General features: G+C 44.8%; 1 protein-coding gene across 2 annotated transcripts in view; it reads left to right on the top strand.

Moving 5' to 3' along the window:
* Nucleotides 1–19576: 19576 nt before the first annotated feature.
* Nucleotides 19577–22365, top strand: part of RAB11FIP3 (RAB11 family interacting protein 3) — a 113496-nt gene continuing 110707 nt past the window's right edge. For both annotated transcript variants that reach the window (XM_090277376.1, XM_090277375.1), the window contains exon 1: nt 19577–20453. In XM_090277376.1, coding sequence (XP_090133502.1) covers nt 19854–20453 — 600 coding nt within the window. In that variant the 5' untranslated portion in view covers nt 19577–19853. The remainder of the gene's footprint in view (nt 20454–22365) is intronic.

The following is a 22365-nucleotide window of genomic DNA, read 5'->3' as shown; positions in this document are numbered from 1 at the left end:
GTTCCTAAGCCTCCCCTCATTTTTTTCAAATCTTGTTTCCTCATTCTATACCGGTTGACTGTTTTTTTCTTCCTTATGTTCCAAATCATTGATTTGAACCCCAGTTTCCTTCCCTTCACCATTGGTTTTGTGTGGATTTTCCTTCCTTTCACTTAGTCTAGCCTTCACTTCTTCCTTTATGAGTTTGTCATACTTAAGCATATCTGTCAAGCCTGTGAGCATCATTATCACCAGTGTTTTGAACTCTACATATATTAGGTTAGCTATCTTCTTCTCTGTTAAGTTGTCTATCCCCTTGTCACTTAGTTCTCCTACTGGAACCTTGATCTGTTTCCTCTTTTGAACCATACTTCTCTGTCTCCTCATTTTGACAGGTTCCTGTGTTTTCCTCTGTGTCTTAGGTAGAGTTGTCAACCTGTTATGTTGTAAGGGGCGAAGCCTTAGGTATTTGTCACTTCAGGTGACCTGTTTCACCACGTTGTGGTGTATGTGGGGGAGGGGCCTTAGAGGGAATATTGCTGCTTGCTCAGCACTCACCCCTTTTCCAGGCACTTCTCCCACTTCCCATATGGGACTGGCGCCTCTCTAGCTGTTGCCTTGGCCGTTTTTCCCAGAGTGGGTCGGTCTGTGGACATTCTAGGACTGTGGGGGTCCTTTAAATGAGCAGACTACTGAGAGACCGGCAGTTTCTTCCTGCATCCCAACCCCCACTGCTTTTCACAGTCAGAAGCAATGAGGCTTTATTTTCCCTGGCACTGGAACCATGAGGTGTGTAGTCTGGTCTGCCACTGGGAACGTTCTCCAGGTGTCCCTCCTGACTCTTTAAAACACGTGACTGCGCTTTCTGCTGGCCTACTGCTGCCACCACCGCACCGTGTCCTCTCTGCCCTTACTCTCCCCTCCTCCCTGTCTGAATGAGTATTTCTTCTTTATATCCTGGTTTGTTGGACTTCTATGCATCTCTATTTTCTGGAACTTCTGGTTGTCCCTAGTTTTGAGGTAGTTGTATTCCTTCTTAGTTGTGGAGGGTGACATAGCGTGTCTGTCTGGGAAGGGTAATTTTTAAATATGTGAACCTTAGTCACAGTTTTCTGGAACCTTGTGGAAGCTGATTACAGGTCATGCTCACTCTTTGATGGGGTCAAGGTGTTTTACTTCCATTCTTTCAAAACTATACATAAAACATCAGCCAAAGCAGAGGGCTGCCAAGCACAGAAAGTTACTACTTGACGTACAGCCTTGCAGCCTCTTTTCCATGTCTTTATTCTCAGGGAGCAGATGCACACATGAAAAAGCACTGTATGCTGTATTTTGTCGGGACATGGCAGCGGCTGGACTGCCCGCCCAGACTTCTGAGGTATACAAATGAACCGTATGGAAATTAACCTGCCAAAAGTGTTGATGGGTAAACTCACCCTAATCAAAATGTACGTTTGGAAAGGTGTGGAGACAGCACCTGCAGATTCACGAGCAGGCGATTCCTATGGTCCTGCATGGGTGACTGGCAGTGTCCTCTTCCCCTTTCCTTTCCCTCCCTTTTCCCCGCCCCCCTCTTCCATTCCTCCCCCGCCCCCAGCCCCCTTCCCATTCCCCTTCCTTTCTCTCTTTCCCTTTCCCATTGCTCAGACAGGCCCTGCGAGATGGACCAGGAGTTACCTTTGCCTGGCTTCCCTTACTCCTAAGGGTCCTTGGGCCCCCAAGTTGGTTCGGGAGTTTCTTCTTTTCTCCACACCCCTTCCTCCTTGTTTAATCCTCAGTAAATCTGTTTAAACCTAGAGTGGTCTCCAGGTAATATCTCAGAGCAAGGCTACCTGACATATTTGTTGAATGAATAAATGAATAGCCCCTATGCTGTTGTGTCATGCAGATTATTCCTGAAATGTTGGTATTGTATAATCCAATGAATATCTGGGCACATTTATCTTTGTATTTACAGAAAGTAAAGAAAATCTTAAAACTGCCTTAAATAACCAGTGCTAATTTGAAGGGCCTTTCTCTCTGCTGACTCCTCCTGTTCCTGTGTAACTTGGTAAAATCTGACTGGCTCACAAGTGCTAGCTTTGTCCTTCAAGTCACACATAGAGGACCTGGAGGTTAGACACCTGGTGCTAATGCTGGTTTCCCAAATGCCTGATTTAGGCCACATTGTTTTCTCAGTTGCTGGGTTGTCATAACCGCTCCGCCCCCCCCCCCCCCCAGTCATTCAATTCATCCCTCCACTGCACCCTATTTTAAAAAATAATTTATTTATTTATTCATGTTTGTTTGTTTATTTTTAGAGAGAGGGGAAAGGAGAAAGACAGGGAGAGAAATATCACTGTGTGGTTGCCTCTCACTCACGCCCCCAACTGGGGACCTGGTGTGCGACCTAGTCGTGTGCCCTGACTGGGAATCGAACCAGTGACACTTGGCTTGCAGGCCGACACTCAATCCACTGAGCCACAGCAGCCAGGGCTTTCCACTCCACCCTATTTTGTTTTTTCTGTCTTCCTCTCCCTTTTCCTTCCATGCACACAGCCATACTTTGCCCTGTGTTCTGGCTGGGAACACAGACACGACTCTGATCCTCTTGAACTTCCCATCTCTTCTCTGCTTCCTGTCTTCACTGAATTAAGAAGGAAGAGAGTTGATGAATCCCTGAAAAACTCACAATTTGAGCCGATATTCCTCTGTCCTCTGACCCTTACATAATTTTGTCCTTATCCTGTGGGTCAGATCAAGCCACCCACCATAGGCTGCAAGTTCAGGTGAGTTTTTTTTTTTTCCCTGCCACTGCCCAGTGCTGCAGCTGGGCAGCAACATCCTCTTTAGCAGGGCAGACTGGCTCTCTGGGCTCAGGGCTTCCCATTCTGGAAAGGGGGCTGGGCATGGCCCCCTTTGTCATTTCCCTCAGAAACCTATTCTGATTGTTCAGATCCAAAAAGAGGGAATGTATGGGGGAAGATCTGCCTCCAAGGGTAGGCTACACTGGAGCTCCAGGACAAAGCTTGGACTGAGGGCTCTGGGTCCTTTCTTTCTCTCAACTCCACCTGGCCCTGTGAGCCACAAGTACGTACAAGCTGTAACCAAGACCCCCGAAGAGAGACATGACGCTTCTTCTGTCAGACTAGCCCAAATTCCTGAAGAAAGGTGCATGTTCCTTTGGTTTGGGCCAGGTGTCCGGCTCTTGTTCATTCAACTGTGGCCAAAGATTGATCACATATGAATGTGACAACTCCCACTGCAGCTATGAGCTTAATTGGAGAAAGGCTGCTTCTAGAAAATCTGTGTTATAGCAGATTGCCCCATATGGGTCCTGAGTCACACTAAACAAACTCATTGAAGATCAATGTGTAGCCCAACAAGTTGATAATATGTGTTTGTATGTGCGGTGTGTACACTCCTTTTCTGTGCTCTTGGCACAGTGGGGATTAGAGCTGCCTGTCTTTACAGGAAGATGAGAGCAGATGCCAGCAACATCAGAGTAAAATGGTAAAAAAGGAAAATCATCCAAACTTTGACGAAGGAGGAATTAAATTGTGCCTTTCAAACTTGTGTTTTATTTTTAAGCTAAGAAATATATTTTACTAAATTTGAAGGTGATAAAAAATATCCTTTCCCACTGAATCAAGTATCAGTAAACATGAGTGTGGATCTGTGCTCTCTACTGCTTGAGGCTACCAAGGAAGAGCGCGACATAGATCTAAAATTGACTTCTCAGACTTCTGGCCAAGATGGAGGCCTAGACAAACATGCTGAATCTCCTTCCACAACTAAGAAGGAATACAACTACCTCAAAACTAGGGACAACCATAAGTTCCAGAAAATCGAGCTACATGGAAGCCCAACAAACCAAGATATAAAGAAGAAATACTCATCCAGACAGGTAGGAGGGGCGGGGCCAGGGCGGAGAGGACACGGTGTGGTGGCAATAGTAGTGGCGGTGGCAGCGGTAGGCTGGCAGAAAGCACAGTCACGTGTTTTAAAAACTAGAGAGGGACACCTGGAGAATGCTCCCAGCAGCAGACCATACTACACACCTCATGGTTCCAGTGCCAGGGAAAATAAAGCCTCATTGCTTCTGACTGAGAAAAGCAGTGGGGGTTGGGGCACAGGAAGAAACTGCCGGTCTCTCAGTAGTCTGCTTGTTTAAAGGGCCCCCATGGTCCTAGAACATCCGCAGACCCACTCACTCTGGGAATGATGGCCAGGGCAAGAGCTAGAGAGGCACCAGTCCCATATAGGAAGTGGAAGAAGTGCTTGGAAAAGAGGCCAGTGCTGAGTAAAAGGCATTGTTCCCTTTCAGACCCCTCCCCCACATACCGCACCACAGCGTGGTGAAACAGGTCACCAGTACTGATGAATACCTAAGGCCCTGCCCCTTACAACATAACAGACGTGAAAGCTCTACCTAAGACACAGAGGCAAACAAACACAGGAGCCTGTCAAGATGAGAAGACAGAGAAGTATGGCCCAAAAGAGGGAACAGATCAAGGTTCCAGTGGAAGAACTAACAGACAAGAAGATAGCCAACCTAAGAAATGCAGAGTTCAAAACACTGGTGATAAAGATGCTCACAGGCTTGACAGATATGCTTAAGTATGACAAACTCATAAGGGAAGAAGTGAAGGCTAGACTAAGTGAAAGGAAGGAAAATCCACACAAAACCAATGGTGAAGGGAAGGAAACTGGGGTTCAAATCAATGATTTGGAATATAAGGAAGAAAAAAACAGTCAACCGGTATAGAATGAGGAAACAAGATTTGAAAAAAATGAGGGGAGGCTTAGGAACCTCTGGGACAACTTTAAACGTGCCAACGTCCGAATCATAAGGGTGCCAGAAGGAGAAGAGGAAGAGCAAGAAATTGAAAGCTTATGTGAAAAAATAATGAAGGAAAACTTCCTAAATCTGGCGAAGGAAATAAACATACAAGTCCAGGAAGCACAGAGAGCCCCAAACAAGCTAGACCCAAAGAGGACCACACCAAGACACATCATAATTAAATGCCAAGGTTCAAGATAAAGAGAGAATCTTAAAAGCAACAAGAGAAAAGCAGAGAGTTACTTACAAAAGGGCACCTATAAGACTATTTGCTAATTTCTGAAAAGAAATTTTGCAAGCAAGAAGGGACTGGCAAGAAGTATTCAATGTGATGAAAAGCAAGGATCTACAACCGAGATTACTCTATCAAGCAAAGCTATCATTTAGAATGGGAGGGCAGATAAAGTGCTTCCCAGACAAGGTAAAGCTAAAGGAGTTCATCATCACCAAGCCATTATTATACGGAATGTTAAAGGGACTTATTTAACAATAAGAAGAACATCCTAACCATGAACATTAAAATAACAACAAACACACAACTATCAACAACTGAATCTAAAAAATAAAAACAAAATCCAACTAAGAAAATCAGAATCATAGGTATGGGGATCATCTGGAGGGTTATCAGCTGGGAGGGGGAAGGGGGAGAAATGGGGAAATGTTGCAGGGATTAAAAAGCATAATTGTTTGGTACAAAATAGACAGGGGGAAGTTAAGAATAATATAGGAAAGGGTGAAGCCAAAGAATTTATATGGACAACCCAGGGACATGAACTAAGAGGGGTGGGATTGCTGGAGGGAAGGGGGGTACTGGGCAGAGGGGAGCAAAGGGAAAAAACTGGGATTACTGTAACAACATAATAAAATATACTTAAAAAAATAAAATAAAATTGACTTCTCTACAAAATGTTACTCTTGTTTTCAAAATGGTAAATTATTTGGTTGGCAGTTTTTGTTTATAGCTTGATTGAAGTATAATTGACATACAATAAACTGCACTTATGTAAAGTGTGTAATTTTATGAGTTCTGACATGTCTGTACCTGTGCCACCACCACCACAATCACAATAAGGAACATACCCACCATCTGCAAACCTTCCTCCAGTACCTAGGTAATTCTCCCCCCTCCCTCCTCAGGTGACAGTGTAGAAGAACTGGTGAGCCACCCAGGATGACAACTCAGGCCCTGGGAGGGCAAGATCAGCCAGAAAAAGGGTTGGCATGTGGGAGAAAGGCTCCATGAGGAGGAGGTGGATCTATGACATCTGGCTGAAAGGTGGAAATAGTAGGCGGAAGTGTGGGGCACTCAGCTGGGTCCAGGACCCCTTTTGGAAGGCCCAGTGCAAGTTGTTTGGTGGCCGTGCTCCTTCCTCACCCTGGACCCTGTCACATCTTCAGGACCCTGGCTAGTTGCCCGAAAGCACCCTGCATAAGGCTCCTACCGGATTACTGGTTGGCTCAGTCCTAGCCATTGTGCTCTGGGACACAGAGCTCTCTACAAGCACCGATGTCCAGCCCACATGGCCCTCAGTGCTAATTGAGGGAAGAGCTTGTCACAGACACATCTGGAACAGTCCCCTTTGGGGACAGCCCCCCAGAGCCAGCTTCTTTAGGCAGCCCTCAGAGTCTACTCCTCAACTCTAATTTGGGTTCCTAAATTCACTCCACTTTTGACACAAATTACTTTCAAATATTACAATAAAATGGTTGATAGAGGTAAGCTCACAAATAGGTGGGGAAAGAACAGATAGTTTGGGGAAAACTGGCTCATTGAGAGAAATAAAGTTGGGTCCTTACCTTAAAGAAAAACTCCAAATGGAGTAAAGACACAGCATGGAAAGAAAAAAATATAAATATAGGCAGATATCTTTGAGACTTGGTAGAGGATTTATGTGCTTACTTTTAAAAGTGTTTAATTACAAAATTCTTAACTATGTAGAAAAGATTTAAGAAAACAAAAACAAGAGACACTCACATATTCACCACCAGGTTTACCAGATGTTGATCACACTGGGAACATGATTTTCGTTGAGTTAGATCTGACACTTATTTTTTACTAACTTCTGGCAAATGAATTAAAAAATGATCCCAGTTTTTCTCTATCACGTCAACTTCAAGGTACAGAATGCCCTCCCTTTGTGTCAAAAATCATACAAAATGTACATACAAAGGAAAATAAAGAAAAATTACCTGAATATACTACTTATTTAGAGTTATTTTATTCATATAAAGGCTATATATTGTTACTGTAGGTCAAATTGTGTACAAGTAGTAAAGTTATGCTACCAAACATACATATTAAGGTATTTTATCTTTTCAAATGATAGGCTAGGAAATGCCAAAATGAGATACTAGAAACAGTCTCCTTCAGTTGGCAAAGCTTTAACAAATTGCTTCATAAGACCCAGTTTTATGTGCAGAGGTGGGAATATAATGTTTCTCTTGATTGGAAGTAGGATGCCTTCACTCCTTTTTCAAGCAAGTTTTTCTCATGCAGTCTTGATGCTAGGAGTTCTGAAGCCTTTTTGAATAGTCCCAAATCTCATGCCAAATCATTCAACTCATGTTGATCAAATCCCTTACAAACTGAGTCGTCTTCAATTTCAAAATCTTCATCGTTGCTGTCACTTAGTTCTTCATCATGCTCCTATTTTTTGAAAGAGGGTAAGTTCAATGAAAACTGGCACTGAAATTTCAGTTGAATGAGGCACTGGGCATATAGCTGATGGTGGACTAGGATTCTCTATTTTACACTTATTTTTCTTGTTATAGCCTGATGTTTTCACTATACAAAAGTAACAGTCACTTGAATGTCTCTGGGCTCTCGCCAAACCATAGGTATACCAAATGGCAATTTATCACATGTTCCCTTCGTCCACATCCATAAACTCTTGACACACTGCTTGCACACCTTGTGAGGGGCCCAAGACTTATCTTAATCACCAAGTTTTACTTTAGAATATAAAAAATAGGCTTGCCTGACCAATGCGCTGATGTTTGTCCTTTGACTGGGAATGGTGAAACTGCCACAGATATAACAAAATGAATCAGGGTTGTTTAGGCACTTACGATGAGAAATAGCAGAGGCAGACATGATGTGAAGGAAAGGAAATAAGTATGGATATAAATAAATAAATAAATTCTGCTAACTCCTTGTATACAGACAAGAACTCGGACTACACTTTGGAATACGATTCACTATATAGAGCGGCACACAACCTCTCAGCGCACTGTCTCATGTGTAACTGAATAGCCTAGACAAATATGAACCTGTTGCTGGTCTCCAAGGTTGTCTCCCACCCCTCCTACTCGAGGGAGGTTTGCTCTCAGCCAGTAGGAGAGCACTGGTGCTTCCCTCCATCCAGGCTCGATCCAGCCTAAGATAAGCTGCATAGGAAAAACTTGATGTGAGAAAAGAAAACTAACTGCAGGTTTTTTTTTTTTGTTTGTTTTGTTTTTAATTTTGGGCCACACATGCACTCTAGGTTTTGTTTTATTTTATTTTATTTTTAAATAATTTATTTGTTTATTTATTTGTAGAGAGAGGGGAAAGGAGAAAGACAGGGAGAGAAACATCACTGTGTGGTTGCCTCTCACTCACGCCCCCAATTGGGGACCTGATGTGCAATTTAGTCATGTGCCCTGACTGGGAATCGAACCAGCGACACTTGGCTCGCAGGCTGACGCTCAATCCACTGAGCCACAGCAGCCAGGGCCTACTAACTGCAGTTTTGAAATCAGCATGCCAACTTAAGTCTAAAACAGCTGAAAATCGAACTCAACAGGAATTATGTTAAAAATTGTTCCCCTGTGTCACACTGTTTGCTCCAAGTCTATCTGTCTTTTAAGTAAATAAAATTTACAGGTAAAGTGAAATGTTACCTTTCAACCCTTTCCTCTTCTGTCCTCCTCAATATAATTCCTATGCTTGTTTTGATATTTTTTCTACAAATAAAGGTGTTTGAAAACAATAGATGTCACTAAGGATGTGTTTTTAAACTCTGCAAAAATGGTATTGCGCGGTTGTTTTTTCTTTTCTTGACTTTTCACTTATTTTAGAAGTCTTTCCATGTTGATGCAGCAGATGTGATTCATTCATGGAAACTACTATATAGTGTTCCATTATAATAGACTACACCTCAGCCAGTCAGCAGTCTCTTCGTGGAACTGTTAGCATAAGTAGCTAGATATTAATAAATAGAAGGGAGCAAAGGGAATCAGACATTAAGAAGCCTAATCAACTATGGAACTGAACTGGATAATACATCTTATTAACTATGGAATTTACAGCTTTAGATAATCCAGGGGATTGCATTATTGCCCTGCCAAGTGGATTAATACCCCTTCTTCCCCTGTGTAGAAAGGAATGAATGAATGACTTTCCAATCTCCCCAGGGTTAAACTGGTTCACTTGCCCAGACTATGAGGAAGGAGGATAAACAGTAACAGGTAAAATGAATAATCAATAATGGGTAAATTCCAATGCTGGGCACATATATAGTAGAAGCCAAGATAAAGGTAGGCACGTGCACAGTAGGAGCCAAGATGGCGACCATGAAAGCCTGTCTGCCTAGCCTGGGATAAGGATTACATTGAATAAGGGACACAGAACCCCAGAAGATTATGAAAATGAATTGGTTAGGGGGAGGGCCCAAAAGCAACCTGCAAAAAATTGGGAAGCTCATTTGTTAGTTGGAATGAGTGCCTGGTCTTTCGAATCTGGGCCTAATAAAGGCAAGGGTTCTCTCTCTCTCTTTCTCTCTCTAACATGTGTGCATTCACATGCCATGAGTGAGATGCCACGTCTGGCCAAGGAATCAGGCAGGAATGGGCCTTGGAATGCCAATGCATAGCAAAGAAAGGGTCACACAATCTCGTGCTTTGGTCTGTGATGCAGAGCTAGGGAGCACTGAGGATGCGCATGCATGACTCCCTTTGATACCCGTTTTCTCTCCCTGAAGACAACAGGCAATACTACATCCATCCACAGTGCCTTGAGACACTCCTTTTTGGGTACAGAATTGCCAGCTGGCAAAAATTTAATTCTGTGTCCCTTAAGGAAAGGGTTTATAGATAATTGGCTCTGAAACCAAGGCCATGGCATCTCATGGCCTGGGCCTTGTCCCTCCCCTGACAGGGACAGAGACCTTCCCAAATATGACAATACATGTCCAGGTGTGGAGTGCACCCAGTCTTCTGAGGGCAGAATTATGGTACCAAAAGTTGCAGTGGTGAAATGCAAATACCTGGTCTGTAAGAGCTCTTATCTGGGCCATCTTTTAAAATGCACATTTATGTGAGGTAAATGTTATCAAGAAAGAAAAACTTTAGCCATCTCAGCAAATAAATTTTACTTATTTCAGCTGTTCCTTTGCCAACCTAAACAATGCTAATTTGCTACAAAACGAATAAAGGAGCAAAATAGAACCATTGACATGGAAATAAGGAACAAACTGACAGCAACCAGAGGGGAAGGGGCAGGGGGAAAATGGGGGAAGAAGGGGAAGGGTCTAGTCAAGGAACAGGTATAAAGGACTTGCGGACATAAACAACAAGGTAGGGACTAACTGGGAGTAGGGCGCGGGGTGGAGCAGGGCAGGGGAGAGCAATGGGGTTAAAATTGGGACAACTGTAATTGAACAATAATAATAATTTAAAAAAGAATGCTAATTGCTTACTTTTTATCTGTCTAATATAGATAGAGTATGGTCCTATTTTTTTCTCCTCACCCAAGGACATGTTTACTGATTTGAGAGAGAGAGACATTGTTGTAAGAGAGAAACATGAGCCGGTTGCCTCTCGTACTCTCATACACAGCCTGATCAAGGATCAAACCTGCAACCTAGGTAGGTGCCCTGACTAGGTATTCACCCCACAACCTTTTGGTGCATGGAACAACACTCCAATCTACTGAGCTACCAGGCCAGGGCTGGACCTTTTTAAAAAGGGACAAGGATTTTCCTTTTGTTTATATTTTTCTCCCTACCTGATCTCTCCAGAAGTTGGCATTTCTTTTTTCTTTCCCCCAAAGGACATTTTTTAATTTTATTTATTTGTTTGTTTGTTTCTTATTTTATTTTATTTTATTAGAGAGAGGGGAAAGGAGAAAGAGAGGGAGAGAAACACCACTGTGTGGCTGCCTCTCACTCGCGCCCCCAACTGGGGACCTGATGTGCGACCTAGTAATGTGCCCTGACTGGGAATCGAACCAGCGACACTTGGCTCGCAGGCTCAATCCACTGAGCCACAGCAGCCAGGGCCAGAAGTTGGCATTTCTTAATGAGTTATGGAAATATGTTTGCATAAATCCAATAAGAATCTGTTCTTTTTATAATAGGAGTCATAAAACCAATTTCCAGTTGTGGTTTTATTATCCAAGACTTTGACTGGAATGAAACCCTGGCTGGTTTGGCTCAGTGGATTGAGCGTCGGCCTGCGAGCTAAGTGTCGCTGATTCGATCTTCCAGTCAGGGCACATCAGAGAAGGAAAACTCTGACTCCAAAAAAAAAAAAAACCTCCGCTGCCTTGCGGCATACCTCTTCAGGGGAAAGGCTAAGGGAGTAAACCCCGACAGAAAATCCGGAGCCGGAGTCCCTAAGGCGGTTTGACGTTGTAGTCAATACCGGCAACTCCTGCGGCGCACCTGAAGCCAAGCTGTATTGACTCCGTCTTTCCCTTGGATCCTTCAGCTGCGAAGAGAGGGGGGGTCTGCTGCATGGGCAACAGCAGACCCTCCATATCACCCTGCCCAGGCTCTGTAGCTTCAGCTCTTAAGAAGCTACACCATCGTCTCTCGAGACGGACGGCTGCCGACTCGACTCGACTGGAATGTCATGTCTAAAAGACATATGCCTGGACTCTGGATGTCACCCGAAAGCTTTTAAGGAATTAAGATTGACTCAGAAGCTGATAAAAGCCCATTGGAGAAACAGCCTGGTACCTTGCTTATTCACATGGTTCATGGCAGTCTTTCCAGGTGAGAAATGAAGGTGGCTTTCCTGAGAGATGGCAAAGAAGGAACCTCAGGCCCTGGCTGCTGTGGCTCAGTGGAGTGAGTGCCGATCTGCAAACCAAAGGGTTACCAGTTTGGTTCCAGTTTAGGGCACAAGCCTGGGTTGCGGGCCAGGTCCCAAGTTGGGGGCATGTGAGAAGCAACCACATGTTGATGTTTCTCTCCCTCTCTTTCACCCTCCCTTCCCCTCTCTAAAAATAAATTAAAAAATAAAACAAAACTCAATCAGCAGATTCCTTATGAGATTCCAGCAAAGCAGATTTAAAAGAACCTTTAATGATCAACTGCTATTCTTGCTGTGTTTATGCAAATATTCAGGCCAAATTGAGACCAGACTCAATGCAGTCTCTGATAAAAATGAGGGTGATTTTTGGGAGAGAAATTGTGTTTCAATAAAAATCACGATGCCTAACTGTGGCTATTAGAGTCTAATTTAGTCAATTGTCTTCGAAGTTTTGTTTTTCACCTATAAACTGAACTGGTTCCTGAATTCTAGTTTTCTTCAACCCTCCAAACTAATGTTCAATTTTTTCCCTCCCATCCTTTCACTTGGAATTATTGAGAACTAAACTTTTTTCTAAGGTTGTGTCTGTGTTTGCTATACAGAATTTACCTAAGTACCTAATGACATCACCAGAGATGGTCAAATGGCAGACAAGGATAATTTGTCAGATTGTTACTGCTTGTTATTATTCCACCAAAAGCCTTACCATCTGGAAGTCTTCTTAACTGACAGTCTTACAGACTCAGAAACTGGTTTATGATTTGCTGGGTTCATTAACCTTTGTGTTTTCTTTTCTTCTGTTTCATAGACATACACCTTATTTACCTGATTGCTTGTTTACACAATATAGGCCTCACTATGAAAGCCAGTCTGCATCACTGCCTCCAGAAATGAGACTAAGCAGTTTGACTGAATTGATTTGTTGTCAAGATTAGATGGCAGAGTTGTTAAAGTATGGAGTGGACTATTGGCTTCACTTCTAGAATATAAAACTTTATTATTTATTTATTTTTTAAAAGAGATTTTATTTATTTATTTTTAGAGAGAGGTGAAGGGAAGGAGAAAGAGAGGAACAGAAACATTGATGTGCAAGGGAAACATCAATCAGTTGCCTCTTGCACACCCCCAGCTGGGGACCTGGCCCACAACCCAGGCATGTGCCCTGACTGGGAATTGAACTTGCAACCTTTTGGTTTGCAGGCCAGTGCTCAACCAACTGAACCACACCAGCCAGGGCAAAAGTTTATTATTTAAAAGACAGGATGGAAATTACTGAAGTTCTGCCACCTTGAAACTACTATCCCTTTTCTGCCTAAGTAATTCAGGTAGAAAAGGCTTGTTTCAGAAAAAACATTGTAGTCAGAGAAAGGCAAATACCATATGATTTCACTAATTTGTGAAATCTAATGAACAAATTGAACTAACAAGCAAAACAGAGACAGACTCATAGATAAGAGAGCAGGCTGACAGCTCTGTGGGGGGTGGGGGGAGGTTAAGAGGGGTGGAGGGATAGAGCAAAAAAAGAAAAAGAATTCATGGGCATGGACAACAGTATGGTGATTGTGGGGAGGTGGGCAGTGGAGATGGAAGAGGGTATAAGGGGGATAAATGGTAATGGGAAAAATACAATAAAATTAAATTTAAAAAAAGAAAGATGATTGTAGAAGGCTTTCCTTAGCCTATTGAATTAAGTATGGTAAACAAAAGGGCTTCAGACAGGTGTGACACACCTTTGTCCAGGAAAGCCCTTCCACCAACTTAATCTGGGACACTGTTAAGTTATTCCTTCCCTCTATCACCTGATTCTCACCTCTCATCAAACCTTTAGTTGCTATAATTCTCCTCATTTCTGGGCTATGCTTTTTTAAACCTTCTTTTCAAATTTGTTACCTCTAGAATAAAACAAAGATGCCAGCTTGTCCAGCAGCACCATCCACTCAACATTGCATATGCCACCTCCCAAGGAAAACACCAAAGTAACCAGGACTTTACAAAACCACTGTCCCTTGTGTGAAGGTTCCCCTTCCCTTTTGCTCCTATCTTTGGCAGATAGAAAGAATCTCTAGGCCTGGGGATAGCCAGGACTATGTCCCTTGACAACAGGAAGGAGGTACAGAAGATGGGATTTTCATCCATTTACCCTTGTAAGATTACAAGGCCCAAGATTCTTCAGGGGGGGCATATATTAGCATAGGTAGCTTGATATTAATAAAAGAGAAGGGAGCAAAGGGTATTAGACACTAAGAAGTTTAATCAACTAGGAAGCTGATTTGGAAAATAAGCCTGATTAAGCCTGGAAGTTACAGCTTCAGACACCCCAGAGGATCTCAGCAGGGGTGTCAAGGTGATTAACACCCCTCCCTTCCCTCTGCAGGAAGAAAGGACCAGCTTTCCAATTTCAGGGTTACAACCAGTCCACTAGTCCAGACTATGGGAGATGGAAGGAATAAACAATAAAGGGCACATGCCCAATAGAAGCCCAGGCAGATGTGTAGGCACACGTGCAGTAGAAGCCAAGCTGGTGCAGCGGGAACTAAGCCGATGTGCAGTAGGAGCCAACATGGCAACCATAAAGGCCTGTCTGCCTGACTTGGGAAAAGGATCAGATTGGTTAAGGGACACAGAACCCTGAAAAATTTAGGAAATGGATTAGTTAGGGGAAGGGCCTAACACCAGTTTAGGAAGGATTGGGAAGTTGATTAATTAGTTTGAAAGAGTGCCTGGTCCTTTCCAAACCGGAGATAATATAATCTGAGTTTAACAAAGACAAACAAGCTCCACACACCCCCCACCTGCTCCCCATGGTAATATGCATTCATTCATGTGCCTGCGTGTTCTCTCTCCATAGTAGCCATTTGGGCCTAGCAACTAACTGCCTGTGGCTTGGCAGCTGCATGGCCTCCAACCATGGATCCCAAGTGTGAGCCTGGATTCAATGACACAGTGCCAGCTGGAGCTCAGCTGGGAATAGAGACTATGCTAGCTGGATAGGAACAAAGGCTGAACTGGACTAAGTTTTGACATGGACTGAACCAATGACACAGAATTTCTGGAACCTGACCTTTCTTCTGGACTTCATGAAGACAAAGCTGGACTCCGTCCACAGTGGGATGAAGCTGAACCCAGGACTGTCTTTTGTGTTTGCTCCAGCTTCAATAAATCTTACCACCATACCTCATCTTCCCATGTGTGGTCCCCAAAATGCTTTCCTTGCAACACCACAGGACCCCATTTCCATCAGCCACAGAACTATGAAAACCAGTGCTACATAAACATTCCTTTATTGTTTCCTCATGGACCTCTGAACATCCCCTTCCTGTCTCCTCATGAACCTGAACATTGGAAGACAAAGAAGTGAAAGTGCTATTAGTAATGTGACTCCCTATACTCTGCTGAGATCAGGCTTAAGTTTTACTACAACTGGTGTCAAGTGCTATTTTTACTCATTTCCTTGAGTACCAGTAGGGTTCAGCATCTTTTTTGTATTTATTGGCCATTTGTGTTTCCTCCTCTGGAACTGCTAATTCATATTCATGTCTATTTTTGTACTGGGTGGCTGTTCTTTTATTGGTTTTTGAGGAATTCTTTGTGTATTCCAGAAATAAATCCTTTGTCAGTTAAATCTGTTCTAAATCTCTTCACAGTTGATATGGACTGATTTGTGTCCCCTCAAATTATTAGTTGAAGCCTTAACCCCCAATTTGGTGGTATTCAGAGATGGAGCCTTTGGGAGGTAATTAGGGATATATTAGGTCATGTGGGTGGGGCCCAAATGAGGGGAGCAATGGCTTTTTAAGAAGAGGAAGAGAGAGAAATCCACCTCTCTCCCATGGGAGGCTATACCTAGAAAGAAGCCCTCACCACAAGTCAAGAAAAGAGCTCTCGACAGGAACGAATTTGTTGCCATTTTAAAAATTATTTATTTTAGAGAAAGAGAGAGAGGGAAAGAGAAAAATGGGGTTATTCCATCTATTTATGCAATCATTGATTGCTTCTTGTATGTACCTTGACTGAGGGTCCAACTCACAACCTTGGCATATCAGGACAACACCCTAAGCAACTGAGCTACCCATGCAGGGCCAGTTTGCTGCCATCTTGGTCTTGAACTTCTCAGCCTCCAGAAGTGTGAAAAAGAAATGTCTGTTGTTTAAGCCACCCAGTGCATGGCATTTGGTTATAGCAGTGTGAGCAGACTAAGATACCAGTTCATGATGTCTTTGGTCAAACAGAAGGCTAATTAAAAAAAATAGTTTTTTTTACTAAAGTGTAATTTACATACAATAAAATTTACCCTTTGTAGTGAGCAATTCTGTGAGTTTTGAGAAACTCATACAATATAGAACCACCATTACAATCAAGATATAGAATAGTTTCTTCACTCCAACGAATTCCCCTCTCCCCCAGCCTTTACTGATCTGATTTTGTCCTTATACTTTTGGAAGGCTCAAATTTTAATGTATTTAAATTTGAATCATTCTTTTCTTTAATGGTTTGTGATTTTTATACTTGTATAAGAGATTTTTCTGCTCCAACGTCATAAATATATTTTCCAATGTCTTCCAAAAGTTTTAAAGCTTTACTTTCCACATTTTTGCCTTTGATTACTCTGTAATTATTTTTGTATCTAATGTGATACAGGGATCTAGTTGTGAGGTTTCTCTATAGAGGACTGGCACCAGCTATGGAAAAGTCTATCCTTTCCTTATGATTAGCAAAGCCAACAAGGATAAAACTAATGGGTTGACTACTCAAAATGAAATATTTCTGTCTAATCTTTCTAACAGATAGTGTTCATGAAGGGGTCACAGGCAGGGAGAAGATATTTGCAACATCAAAAACTGATGAGGGATTTTATCTAAAGAAAAAGTCAGAATCCAAGAGAAAAATAAGCATGTGTTACAATTGGGCAATTCACAGATGTAAGATCCAAGTTGGTCAAACACAGTAAGAAACATTAGTATTCAAGGGGGTGGGTGGGACAGGGGAGAGCAACTAGGGAAAAATGGGACAACTGTAATAGAACAATAATTTAAAAAATAAAAAATAATAATTAAGTAAAAAAAGAAATGAAAGAAAAGAAATGTTAGTATTCAGTGAAGTGTGAGTAAGAAAAATGAGCCCTGGTAGGGTGGCTTGCCTGGTTGAAGCATCATCCCATACACCAAAGGGTTGTGGGTTTGATTCCCAGTCAGGGCACATGTCTGGGTTTTGGATTCAATCCCCAGTTGGGACGTGTGCAGGAGGCAGCCGATGGATGTTTCTTTCTCTCCCTTTCCTTCTCTCTCCCTCTGAAAATAAATAAAGTGCATTAGAAAAATAGACTTGTGATCAAATTGAGCTTGCCTATACCCCTTCCCCCACCTCTGTCAGTGGCCAGATCTCACCTAGATGATAGATTAATTGGTGCTAGCTCAATAAAGGTTTCCTGACCTATTTTCCTTCCACTGCCCTGGCAGGTCCAACAGGGCTGTGCCACACAGCCAGGAATCCACTGAGTTACCTTCCTATTTTTCCTCACAGGCCAAAGGTCACCAGGGAATAGGGATCAGGAGACCCAGTTGCTTAGAGTTCCAAAGAGAAGTGCTTTGAAAAGAAAAAATTCACAGAGGGAGGTTGTCACAGACATTCACGCAGACTCAAAAACCAACAGATGTGAGCTGCACCCATCCTCCCTTCCTCTTCTGTGTACCTTATACCTGGTTGAATTAAAACTTGCATAGCAGTAGGCATGGAGGAATGGCAGCACAGGTTGTGTGTACTGAGCTGGTTCATTTCACTTGGAATGTTACTTGTCAAAAATGTTCATAAGCCACAAAGGGGACACTTGAGGTCTTAATGACTGACCTGGAATATTACTTTAAAAATTTTTATTTATTTTCAGGGAGAGGGGAGGGGAAGGAGAAAGGAGAGAAACATCAATGTGTGGTTGCCTCTCGCATGCCCCCAATCAGGGACTTTGGCCCACAACCCAGGCACGTGCCTTGCTTGGGAACCAAACTAGTGATCCTTTGGTTTGCAGGCTGGTGCTCAGTCCACTGAGCAACACTAGCCAGGGCCGGAGTTATCACTCTTAATGTTTCACATACAGAGTCTCTTGAATTGGTCCAAGCAGGAAGATGCATACTTACCATTATGTGGTTCCATTTTGGCATATCAGCCAGCCAATGAATGCAGAATTTTCTGGCATTAGCCCAGCATCAGGGAGAGTATCTGCCTCCTCCTGATGCAGCCTTATCCGTTTTTTCCTTTTCCTTTACCACACCGACATTAACAGGGTTATTTAGAAAGGTAGACACATCGCTCTAACTACCTCTGAAAATTGTATCTGGCCAAAGGCATCAGTCACATTTCAAATTCTCGCCAAAACTGGAGATAATTTTTTTCTCTGAACACAGTATCTTCCTGATGAGAGCACACAGCTCTCAAAAGAAATCAAGAATATAGTTTGGGGAAGGTGATCCCTTGCTCTTCTTTTTCCAATGCCCACCTCACATAATCCAGTACCACTTGTCCTGTGATTCTGTCATGGGAGATGACTCATTTAATTAACACACTGCTCCTCACTGTACGCTTGGAAACAGAGGTTCAGTTTCCTTTGACTCTTGCCAAAACTGTTTATGAAACATATCTGGTTTGGGTGCCCACAGCTTATAAAAATACCAGTTCATACTTTTCCTTGATTCATTTCATTACAGGCTAAATTTAGCACTTCACCTGGGGTCTGGCAGCTCACCTGTTCCTAACTGGCATATATCCACATTCATGCTTGCTGCAGGGTGCCCATGCTCCTGTCTGGCGTCCCGTGTCCTCACTGATGAAAGTGACATCTCAAGAAACAGATGCCTGTTGTTAAAGACAGCCACCGTGCTTGGGAGGCCTGACTGCTTGCTGACTGGCGATCAACACTGTACGTCCTGTGAAAAACATCTTTTTCATAGGCTTAAAGAAATATCTCAGTGTTCGACCACGTGTACCTTGGGTTAGAAGTGAGATGAATAGCATTTTCGGGGCTCTCCCGCCCTCGTAAAGGAATCGCGCGGGCCAGCTCCTGCCTCTGCCAACCTCCGCACGCCACCGCAGGTAAAGCCTGCGACCTGTTCGTGCTGTGGGCATCTGCGGAGGGACGCGGGCTGCGGGAGGGGAGGGGCTGGCTCAGCGAGCGCACGTGCGCCAGGAGGCGGTGCCACGTGGGGGCTGTGCTCAGTGCCATACGCACCATCCCAGCCCGTTAGGATCATGTTCTTTGCTTATCCGTTTGTGAGAGCGCTTTACGCAGTCAGGACTCAGCCACTTTGAGGCAGGTGCGCAATTGGGTTTTTCCTTTTCCTCTCGGCGCAGTTTATTCTTCCGCACCGTGCGTGGGTCGGCTGTCCCTGCACGCCTGGCGGTGACATCACGTATGCTTTTGCAGCCTCCGAGGACAGCTGTTTCCTGAGCCTGAGGGTTGGGGTCCAGACCAGGGCCCGGCAAAGAACTCGTGAATAAGAACCGGAGAAAACAACCCATACAACCAGAGTTGCATATAGGGTACGCATCCTCACCGTCTCGTCTGCCCGTCGGCAGCCTTTTGTAGCAAGTCAGCGAGGGGCGGGGCCGTAGGGCGCCGCTGCGTGTGTACGTAACTCCCGACAGAGGGCGGGGCAAGGGCGGCGGCGTTCGCTTGGGTACCTCCGGCGTCTCATCCTCTCTCTTCATCCTACTCAGCGTCCTCATCTGCGTCGTCTCTGTCGCCTTCCTTAGCCTCTTGGCCGCACGCCGCTGCCCGTTCTCCGCGGCCTCCCTGTGCCTGCCGCCATGGGCCGTCGCCCGCCGCGCCGCCGGGCCGAGGGCAGCTGAGGCGCCGCGCCAACATGGGCGAGGGCAGAGCAGGGCCTGAGAGCCAGCCCGAGCAGCCCGGGAGCCCCGTGCGCGCACGCCCGCGCCGCCGCGGGGATGCCCGCGCCTACCGCCGCGCCCTGAGCGCCTTTGTCTGCCGCCCGCTCCGCCCGCCGCACCATTGGCCTCGCGGGCCCGCGCCACGGCCCGGGGCGCGTCCATGAAGATGGAGCCGGGCCGGCCGGCTTCCCCCGCGGGCGGCCCGTGTCCCGACCCGGAGCCAGGGGGACTCGACTGGCCGGATGTCGCCCCTACATACGCCAATCCTGTCCCGCGCCTGGGGCTCAGCCCGCTGGACCCCGCCGACTTGAGTGCCGGGCAGGCTCAAGGGGCTTCTTACCTGCTGCCTAGTCAGGCCGCCTGCCCCAACCCCGATTCCGACCCTGACCAGCAGCTGACAGAACTCGGCCCGCTTTTTTTCTGGACTGAAGGGTCAGAGAATTATGGGCCTCGAAGTTGCCAGGAAAGCGCGTCTCTCAGCGCGCAGGATTTTAGCCACAGCCACCACAGGAGGGGCGAGGTCGACTTTTCCCCTTCCTTATCCTCGCCTACGGTGGAGTTGACGCTGGAGGTGGGTCCCGGAGACGCGCACCCGCCCTCGGACTTAAGCCAGACCTACTCCCTAACGAGCGAGCCCAGGGGGTGTGCGGAGGATGGCCCCCGCCTCCGAGCTGTGTTCGATGCCCTGGACGGGGATGGGGACGGTTTCGTCCGCATGGAGGACTTCGTACAGTTCGCTACGGTTTACGGGGCTGAGCAGGTAACTCGGCGGGTGCACCTGGGCCCTCTGCGTGAGAGCCTGGCCCTGGGCGCCTCCTCTGGGCCGACACGGTGCTCTGTGGTCGGAAAATGCATGGTTAGGACCAGTGGTCCCGCATGTTCTTTTTATTCATTTCTGCCCCCATCTCTACTTCAGTTTTACCAGAGCTCCTTTTCTTCCTTTAAAGGGGTTTTGTTCCAGGGAGTTTGTTTCTTTCACTGCCCTCTATCCCCTCGCTCTTCCGCGCCACACGAGCTAGATCTTACCTAAATGGAGCTGAATTCCTGGCATACGGATATGGTGCCAGCTGCCTGATAGAAGTGCCCCCTGAATGTGCTTCCCGGAGACTCCTCTGAGGGCCCAGATCTGGCTTGGCTGAAGTAATTCACTCCTTCAGACCTTAAAGGCCAGGCTGTGCTTGGCTGCTCAAGATCGTGCTAATAGACACCTTTTTAGGCGTATATTCTACGTAGACTCATCATTTATTGTTTGGGAGACAGTGAACACTAAAAAATTTCACTTCTCTACCTTTAGTGCACAAGGAAAGGGAATGAAGAGGGGTGGGGGAAGGGCTGGGGATGAGCCTGAGAACACCATGGTGAATACAAACTTGAGCAGAACTCCATCAGAGCTCACTCTTGTAGGAGGGGTGAGATGGTAGACAGGCGACCGTGGGAGTGCAGTGTGGCAGGGTCCCACGCAGGTTCCAAGGGCCATGGCTGCTCTGGAGAGGGTGGGTCTCAAGATCCAGCCCTTCTCTTGGGTTTCAGCACTCATGAAAGTTGGTGAAGATAACAGGAGGGCTGTGTTCTGCTAATAACTGGGTAGACATCAAATAGGTTACTGGTGTTCATTTTTAAATATTTTGCTTAGTAGGAAATCCCTAAAATGCTGATCTTCTAGTTTTTATATCTTACTGACTTCTCAACACATGCAGACATTTGTTAAGTGGGTGTTCAAGTACATATGCATGTTTAAGCCAAGAGATCTTTAAGAAAAGAGGTAAAATTGGCACTCTGATATTTAGGGTGTTGTAACTAAGAACCTTTATAAGGGACCCATGTGCCATAGCTCCCACCACTCCCCGGTATTCACAATGTCCCGTCAGCCCAGGAAGATGTGCATGTCCCCATCAGCCCCCATCAGCATAGTGCTTGTGTTTAGCTCTGGGCTGGAAGACATTGCTCAGATGGGTCTCCCATCTCTTAATCTAATGGGCAGAGACAGATGTAATTTCCTGTATGGTTAGCATTTTTGGTGCTTTTCCTTCCTGTCCCTGGGCTGGAGAGCACCTTGGGTGTCCTTGATTGTTATTTACTAGTGTGATGGGTCTTCTTTCCACACATAAACATACCCTTTCTCATTACACCAAAACTGTTTTAAAAGTATCACATTTGTTGTTGTTGTTGTTTTTTACCATAACCTGACTCTGATAGAGTACAGCTTATATGAAGCTCATTTATGTCTTAACTGGATCATCACCAGCTTTCTCTGAGGTAGTAGTAGGCAAGCAGGCTTGATCTCACTTTACAGGTAAGAAAATGGAAACCCAGAAAGTTTAAACAACTTTCCCAACACCCCACAAATTAAATTGTCAGTGCTAGAACAGGGACCAGAACTAGGTTTTTTGGCTTATAACCTTTGGATGGCTCTCAACTAATTAGCTTTGGTGGCTCAGAATATTCCCACAAAGTTTCATTTTATTGAATTTCATAAAATTCTTTTCATTTGGGAAACACATTTTGTTGTGATTGCTCTAATTATTGATCACAATGGGAAAAACTTTGGGTTGCTATTTGGGGCTGAACTTTCTTATAATCACAAAGTAGAAATGAGTCAAAATTCTTTGATAGCTCCTGGTAGAATTTTAAATTTGGTGGTAAGGCTTGGATGATTCAGGGTTAGGTGGGGA

This window comes from Furipterus horrens, unplaced genomic scaffold, assembly GCF_987537825.1.
Source record: "Furipterus horrens unplaced genomic scaffold, mFurHor1.1.pri manual_scaffold_5, whole genome shotgun sequence".
Lineage (NCBI taxonomy): Eukaryota > Metazoa > Chordata > Mammalia > Chiroptera > Furipteridae > Furipterus > Furipterus horrens.
This window is presented reverse-complemented; position numbering and strand designations above follow the sequence as displayed.